Source organism: Ictalurus furcatus, chromosome 12 (assembly GCF_023375685.1).
Source record: "Ictalurus furcatus strain D&B chromosome 12, Billie_1.0, whole genome shotgun sequence".
NCBI classification, from domain to species: Eukaryota; Metazoa; Chordata; class Actinopteri; order Siluriformes; family Ictaluridae; genus Ictalurus; species Ictalurus furcatus.
The window spans coordinates 29,353,132-29,361,638 of NC_071266.1; the positions used below are offsets into that span (position 1 = coordinate 29,353,132).

Below are 8,507 nucleotides of genomic sequence, written 5' to 3' on the forward strand. Positions count from 1 at the left end.
ATAATTAATGATAACCAGTTTTACATTTTATCCAAACACAGACTGTGTGAGAATCTGATCTTATTTTTTAAAGTACATGTTGTATAAGAGTGTGTTTATAGATCAGAGATGCCAAACACACACACGGCTACTGACGCAGAAGCCTTTAGCCAATTAGCTAATAATAACAGCAGACTACACACCCTGCACACCGTTCTACTCCTTACACAAACACCTGTTTTTACTTTCTGTATTTATTCATTCAGGCTAGAATCCTGCGAACACGCTACGTTATTCAAAAAGCTATTAAGCACAGATATACATATATAATGTTTCCATTTATAGCAGTGCATCTTCCCATTAGATACTCTTCTTCCTGGCCTTACGAGAGGTCAAATCATTTACGGCATTTGGCAGACACCCTTATCCAGAGCAACTTCCATTTATCTCATTTATACAACTCAGCAACTGAGAGTTAAGGACCTTGCTCACGGTCCCAACAGTGGTAGCCTGGCAGCGCTGGGGCTTGATCCCCCGACCTTCTGATCTGTAACCCAGAGCCTTTAACCATTGATCCACCACTACCTCAATCCTTAATAATGCTTTCCATTTCTTTCGGCCGTTTTCAGACCTTTAGATCTGTGCTATATTTTGATGTAAACTGTCACAATGCTGTATTTTCTCCTCGGTTTGGTTCGCTTTCACAAGGCAACATTTCGAAGCGTACCAAAATGTGTTTATGCTGGTCACATGTGAGTAAACTGTTCTCTCATTGGTCAGAGTGAGCCTGTTTATGTTTCAGGTTTCCGCACATAGACAGCAGCTCCTCGAGCTTATTGTGACTTTCTTTTTAGCTGTAGTTATTATAATGTAGTTAAAAAAAGTTTGTCAGACCAAATTTGACCTCATCTTTGGTCCAAGTTAAACTGCGATTCATGCGAGCCGTTGGCAAAGCAAACACGCTTTTTATGTAACGCAGTTCCCATCGTGCATTGCTATACAGGTTGGTCCGTTGGGTCGGATTGCTTTCTCACATCAAGCGAACTGCACCAGAGTTCATTTGCAATCGGGCCAAGACCACCTCGTTCACTTCGTTCCATTGGTGCGGATCCGCGCGCGACTGCTGTGTCGATCTTTACATTTACATTTATTCATTTGGCAGATGCTTTTATCCAAAGCAACTTACAAATGAGGAAATACAAGCAAATGAACTAAGGGACTGAACCAAAGGGAAACAATTCTGCAGGTTCCGAAACAAACGCTCCAAATAAGCCAGGTGTGAAAACGACCTTAGACATCTTGTGGACTTCTCTTGGCTGCTGTAGCTGCACACTCGCTATTGTCAGCCATCACCACTGCAACAACCTTAGGCCTTACTGTGGTGGACTACATCATTATGCATGTTAAATGTGATGACTCGTCTACCTCAGCCAATCAGGAGATCCCTCTGAGCTCAGGCCCCAGTTCTTCAGCCACACGTTGCTCGAATTATAATCCGGGAGTCTGGATATATATTATAGAATAATCTGCAGAGTTATGACCAACACACTCCATACTGCACAATATTGTACAACACACACACACACACACACACACACACACACATTTTTGAGTAGTTAGGATAGGCGGATGAGAGTGACGGAGCAGAAGGGGGTGTTTCATGATGAGAAAAGAAGGATTGAGGGATCACAAGTCCCTATATAAAAAAGACAGACCAAGGCTCTCGGATTATTATAACCCCCCCACCACACACACACACACACACACACATACACGCACACACACAGAGACAAACACACACGCACATACACTGCTGTCTTCCTATTACTTCCACACACACACTCACAGTGAGAGGAGCTTCGCAACAGGTAAGACAAACATTTACACTAGATATACTAAAATATACAATTATTCAATCATTTTTAAACATTAGTGACATTTTTTTTATAATAATTTATTCTTGCTGTAATTGCCATTAGCATTTGGTTTTAAATTTGAAAAAAAAAAAATAAATCAAGTGCTGAGAAAATTATCTCTAACTTATTTAAATCCTTATTTAAAATTAATTCTAAATTAAACTCTGAAATTGATGGTATAATTGATAATCCATCTCAAGTGGTCCACTGCAGGTTGTGCGATCGTTTTTCATTTTCATAATCACTTCTATGGCATTACAAAACCACCAGTTTTTTTTTTTATTCTAATTTTTTTTAAAAATTATTTTACTTGATTTAACTACGACAGCCATCTTTATGTCATGGCACAAAACTAATTTTGGTTATACAGCTGTTGACGGAAACCTCAACATCTCGGCTCAGGATGGCCCTAGCTCCTTGGAACAAAAACTGATCTCTAGACCACATTACAGGATACATGATCATGTATAAACATTTAGCACATTCTTATTCCTTAGACTTAGAACTTAAGTCCAATTGTAATGCTCAAGATTGCTCACAATTCAATTTAGGTCAGTTTATAATGGGAAGGGTTCGAGTCTCAGTGTTAATTTTTTTAGGGGATCTCTGGGTAAGTATAAAGTATGTGCAGAACATTTCAGGTTTGAGACTTCTCATAATTTTTTATGGGGGTCAGAAAGTGCAATTTAAAAAAAAAATCCCCTCATTTTCCAGTTGAATATCTCTGGTGGGGGACCACATACAAACCTGAAATTTTCACAGAAGTAAGTCCTTGTCCTAGCAGATATAGAAGCATTCTGCTATAATAATTGTGGGTTTGAGATCCCTCTGGTTACAGAGCCAGGGCTGGTAGAAATCTGGGGAAAAGCCTATTTTATTCATGCTTTTTTTTTTTAGAAACGAACAGCTGTAATATGAGCATAACAAATAATACAAATGAACAGTATTATTAACAGTCATTATGTTTATGATTGACATACAGTAGCTTGTGCTTGTCAGTGAGGTCTAAAATGTTACTACATTTGATATCGGCAACAGTGAAGCATGATCTATCACAGGGTTCTCCAACTCTGGGAAGTGGTAGCACAGTGGTTAAGATAATTGTAAGTCTGCCAAATGCTGTAAATTTAAAATATCTGCAGAGTTTAACTTCCAAATTTACCTGCCTGTAATTTTTTAGTAATCCCAAAACACACACACACACACACACACACGCACACACACACACACACACACACACACACACAGACACACGGGCCATTCGTAAAGACTGTCAAATTTGAGCTAGCATACGTGTTGTGTAAAGCTCTGTATTAAGAGTTGTGGTGTGTATTAAGCTTGTGTGTGATGTGTGTGGTGATGTTGTTGTTGTTGTTGTTGTTGTTGTGTGTGTGTGTGTGTGTGTGTGTGTGTGTGTGTGTGTGTGTGTGTGTGTGTGTGTGTGGTATACGTTACATCAGCGTGAAGATTAAAGTTGCACAACAGGACAGTGAACCGTCACTCACCACTAAGCTTAATGAGATAAAGAGTTTAAAGCAGGAGATCAGGATTTAAGATGCTTTTATAAATGAATGCAAACAGGTTTGTGTGAGTCCTACAGCACGTGTCGTGTTATTATAACCTTAACCAGCTTCATAGTAGCCTGAATTAATGGTGAATTCATTTCTTTGTTTTCATTGTCCTTTATCTACAATGAAACGAATGCCTGCTGCAAACATTGCTGGAATGTTTGGAATGACTGCAATTTAGAAACAGTTTCACAACTGTAGCAAAACAAACAAACAAACAAACAAACAAACAAACAAAAACAAACATTCAAGGAGGCTCATGAGTGGCACGACAGAATAGTGTGAAGAGATCACTAATTCATATCCCGATAGCCGGGAACCCAAGAGAGCTAAACTGGTCATGTTCTCTCACTGGGAAGGACAGAGTTACACTGGCAATCAGAAAGACACTAATAAATCGTGTTCATGGGCAATTACCATTGACCTCCAAGTGTTCAGCTGCCTAGCATGGGCAGCATTTAGAGAACATGTGGTGTCTGGAACTACACGACTCAGGGGAAGCACATGTCAGCCTTCACCCTCCCTAGTTGGTAGCTATCGTCTGTTAGGAGAGAACAGGAAGTAAGTGGAAATATTTTTTTTTGTCAAAAAATACTAATACACTGCAAAAGCATAAACAGGAAAATAGGCAAAGGGTCAACAATGCAGGTAAACGTAACTGACTGGGAATGGAGTAATTTATACTGGAGTCCAAGAAGTCCCAACACTGCTCCTACACCTGTTCATTCCTGATCTCTTTGCATTAGTAACCTGTCATCAGTATGGTGTGTTGTGGAAGGAGTATGACACTGACTATAAACACCTAATACTAGGAAACCAGGAATGCACAGATGGTGCAAGAAGGAAGAATGAACTCTGTCCACTTCCAGCATGAAAGAAGGGTTTTAAAGATCAACGCATATCTATATAAAACGATGGTAAATTTAGGAAGGGAAACTTAGAATGCTCACAACTGCATGGTGTAAGTATAATTAAGACTCCACAAACAGGAAGGGGAAGTGTTCCTCACCACTACCATACCTGCTATTTTCTTTACACTGCAGTGCTGCTGAATTCTCTCACTGTCGATGTACTGACTATGTGCTACCAAGGCTAGGAGACCAGTGTTGAATGATTGGTGCAGCCAGGAGGGTAGAGAAGGGGTTTAAAGGTTAACATGTCCAACAAGGAACCAGGAACCATCAATCTGTGGCATGAGACATGAAATGACAATAAGACTCTGTATAACTGATGTTTTTGTAATAGCCTGAAGGGACCCACATCATGGGGCTAAACATATAGCAAGGTTTATAACAAACCAGACGTTTAGCTGTCTCTAGAGAGTCTGGTACCATTTGTCAATAAGCATGGCCAGAGAAAGATGCTATCTGACTAACACTACAAAAACCAGCTAAAATATTTTCACACTGCTGATCAGTAGACATGCAAGAGTTTCCTGTTTACACTAGCTGTTTCAAACGGTTTAGCTAAGACAGAATGCTGTGAACGTCTTTTGATCCAAGGTTTCAGACCTGGTGAGAAAACCATACCCAGTCTCCGGGTTGCAACTTGGTTTTTTGGTCTGCTGACATCCTTATGACATCCTGGTAGATGCATCTACAGCATTTCCTTCCTCACTCTTTCTACATTTCTAATCCACGCCTCTACAGAGGGTTTCCTCTTTGTGAGGGCTTCCAAGAGAGCAATGGGAACTAATATCCAAAGTACATTGAAATGGGGTGAGTCTTGTGGAAGAATGCCCTGATGTGGTCTCAGTATGGTAGGAAGTGAGAATTTCAGTGGTTGTGGCAATGACATTTGAGGAACCTTCTCTGGTTCACCTCAGCTTCGTGAGGTGAAGGTGACTACGATTACCAGCTTTCCATGCTTAGGACTTTCCATAGCTAAGAGGCTAATCAAGGGACTCTATCCTTCATGATGTCTTTTGGAAAGCAATATAGGATAAACGCTTTGTTTAAGAAAAGAACTCAGTTACTTGAAATGCAGTTGGCTGAGAACCTAAAAGCATTAACATTGTTTATTACAATCAATATAATTACATTTGCCTAAGAAAATGCAAATCAGTTGACAGATGAGACCAAGGATTAACCAAGACTGAGGTACAGGTTGAAGGAGAGATCATGGAGATATGGCCATAACAACAAATAAATAAATAAATAAATAAATAAATAAATAATAATAATAAAAAGCAGATATAGAGTTGGTAAACTCTCCATGTGAAATCTGGGGAGCTCCTCACCCCTGACATAACTGTTATCTTGATTTATACCAAAGTGCTGATGAATTCTAGATTCTAATTGGTCAAACTGTGTTTTTTATTTTCAATAACAGGTTTATATGAATATTATTGTTGCTCACTCACATTGCATGTGGTTCTGTAAGAAGATGTTTATGTTTATGGAAGGAGTCTCCAGTGTCAGAGCTGTGCAACAGTCAGAGATAAAGCTGTAACTTTAAATTTTCCCACATCTTCAAGACAGATGAGCTTTTTCAGCATTTTTCTGTCTGATTAAATTCAAGGGAGAGAAAAAAGAGAGACTGGTGAAGCAATGTTTAAGTGAGAACAGGAACTAGCTTGTTTCACAGATGTTGCACAATATTAAATGTCATCATTTGTAATGATTGACGGTTAGGTAATACTTTAATAAAGGAAAAAAATAAAACATTTGGGGAGGTGCTGTTAGAGGGAAAAAAACTCAACTTCAGGGAAGTAACAGTAACTCTGATTCATCGCACCGCCCCGTCACTCTGTGTTTTACTGGAACAGATAGAAATGTGGTTTAGAATAAAAACACTGGGACCTGAAGCTTCCAGAGTAAACATGAGAGCCGGTACAGTGTAATCTTCAGTAATCCAGTAAATGACATCTGCTGCCTCTTTCAAACAGCCTACACACACACACACACACACACACACACACACACACACACACACACACACACAAATCTTAATCTTAATCCAGATTAGCATTTAACTCACTGAAGGTCAGGGAGCAACAGAGACCAAAAAACAATCTATCTCTCTCTCTGTCTCTCTGTCTCTCTCTCTCTCTCTCTCTCTCTCTCTCTCTGTCAGGATGAACTCAGCACCCCCTGCAGGAAGTGCTTTATCAGCTCCAGCGGGCGGAGTCGGCCCAACTACGCCGAAAAAGGGCCCACCAAAATTCAAACAGAGACAAACACGCACATTTAAGAGCAAGGCGCCTAAACCTGGGCAGAAAGGGTGACTTTTACACACACACACACACACCTGAAATTAGTGCTGTAGTTTGGTGTGTTTACTCACTGACTTCTGATTTTTTATTTTTTTTAGGTTTGGTGATGACATTCCAGGAATGGAGGGCCTCGGCACAGGTGTGTATTGTCAGTTACGTCCAACATACACACGCACACACACACACACACACACACACACACACTCCTTAACAACACATTTTTATACAGTTACCTGTGGACAAACCAGTTTTAACTGTCTTCTCTCGTTCACTCTTTTGTTCTGACTGTTTATTTTTCTTTTCTTTTGATTTTTCATTGCCCTTCACACTTCATGCTGCTCCGCCTACTTTTCTTTGCTCCTCCCCTTTTTAAAAAATGCATCCAATTTTCTCCACCCTCTTTTTAAAACCCCCTTTCTTTTGTTTTCTTTTGATTTATTTGATTTGTTCTCCTTATCCATCTTGACTCACTGCTCTACTCTTTCATGATTGCTTCTTCTTCTTCTTCTTTCTGTCTTGGCCCCACCCCATTCACCACGCCCACTGTCTGTCTGCCCCTATTCTTTCTCTGTGCTCCGCCCCTCACTCAGATTTCACGGTGGTGTGCCCCTGGGAGGCCTTCGGTGACATGGAGCTCAGCGACCTTGCCAAATATGGCATTATTTAAATCCCGCCTCTCTTATCGTCTCTCTGCCTTTATCTCCACCCCTTCCTAACAGACACCACGCCCCCTCCGATAAAAGACACTGATATTGATGTATACATATGAATATATTAGAATTTGTATTAGATTCCTCTTATTATTATTACTATTATTATTAGATTTTATACTCTTGGTTATGATAGGTCTATCATCCTTCCTCCTCTGCCACGCCCACCTGCCCTCCCAACATCACCGTAATAATGAATGTTAATAGCAGTAGTGCTCTCATCCTGCACGTGGATGTGTTCTTATATAAATAATGCATTCTAAATATTCTGTTCGCTACTAATCTCCAATTTTCAGCTTCACCGATGAAGAATAAATGTGAATGTCTGTTTGGAATTATCTGGGGTAGAATTCAGTAAAGTTTTTATTTTCAATAAAATTGTCTGTTTCATTATTATTATTATTATTATTATTATTATTATTATTATTATTCACAGTAACTTGGTGCTTAGCTTGTTTGCCTCGCACCTCCAGAGTTGGGGGCTGTGGAGTTTGCATGTTCTCCGTATGTTTTGGGAGTTTCCTCCGGGTACTCAGGTTTCCTCCCCCACTCCAATGTCATGCTTTGTATTCTGATTGTGCCCTGCGATGGGTTGGCACCCTGTCCAAGGTGTCCGCCCTTTATGCCCTGAGTCTCGCTGGGTTCCAGGATCCCTGTGACCCTGTTTAGTATAAGGGATACATAAATGGATGGATTCTTCTTCTTCTTCTTCTTCTTCTTCTTAATATTATCGCTGTTTTGTGGCAGACAAGAAACGACTGTTAAGAAATAAGAACTACACTACACTATCACTACACACTACACTATCACTACACTATCACTATACACTACACTATCACTACACAGCCCGGACATAATGGATGTGACCCTAAAGTGGCCCGTGTGGTAAATAGTGAATATGGCCCAATTTATTATTATTATTATTATTATTATTATTATTATTATTATATATTATTATTGCTGTTTTGTGGCAGACAGGAAATGAGCAACTACTGGAAAAAATAGGAACAAACCCACAAGCCTACCACATTGTTAAAGAATGAGATCATCACATTAATGCTTGCACAGGAAACACACACACACACACACACACACACACACACACACACACACACACACA

The 8,507-nt window shown here is 39.9% G+C and overlaps 1 protein-coding gene across 1 annotated transcript; it reads left to right on the forward strand.

The window, feature by feature from the left end:
* Window positions 1-6,520: 6,520 nt before the first annotated feature.
* Window positions 6,521-7,832, forward strand: LOC128615631 (retinal cone rhodopsin-sensitive cGMP 3',5'-cyclic phosphodiesterase subunit gamma-like). The gene is made up of 3 exons (XM_053637858.1): window positions 6,521-6,685; window positions 6,776-6,816; window positions 7,268-7,832. The coding sequence occupies exons 1-3, from the start codon at window positions 6,540-6,542 to the stop codon at window positions 7,342-7,344; spliced, it is 264 nt and encodes an 87-aa protein (XP_053493833.1). The 5' UTR covers window positions 6,521-6,539; the 3' UTR covers window positions 7,345-7,832.
* Window positions 7,833-8,507: the final 675 nt, after the last annotated feature.

Bases quoted from the DNA above. Each gene is read 5' to 3' on its own strand.
- LOC128615631 (XM_053637858.1), top strand. From the start codon at position 6,540: ATGAACTCAGCACCCCCTGCAGGAAGTGCTTTATCAGCTCCAGCGGGC. The intron at 6,686-6,775 runs GTGACTTTTACA...TATTTTTTTTAG, and splicing joins CCTAAACCTGGGCAGAAAGG to GTTTGGTGATGACATTCCAG. The intron at 6,817-7,267 runs GTGTGTATTGTC...CCCCTCACTCAG, and splicing joins AATGGAGGGCCTCGGCACAG to ATTTCACGGTGGTGTGCCCC.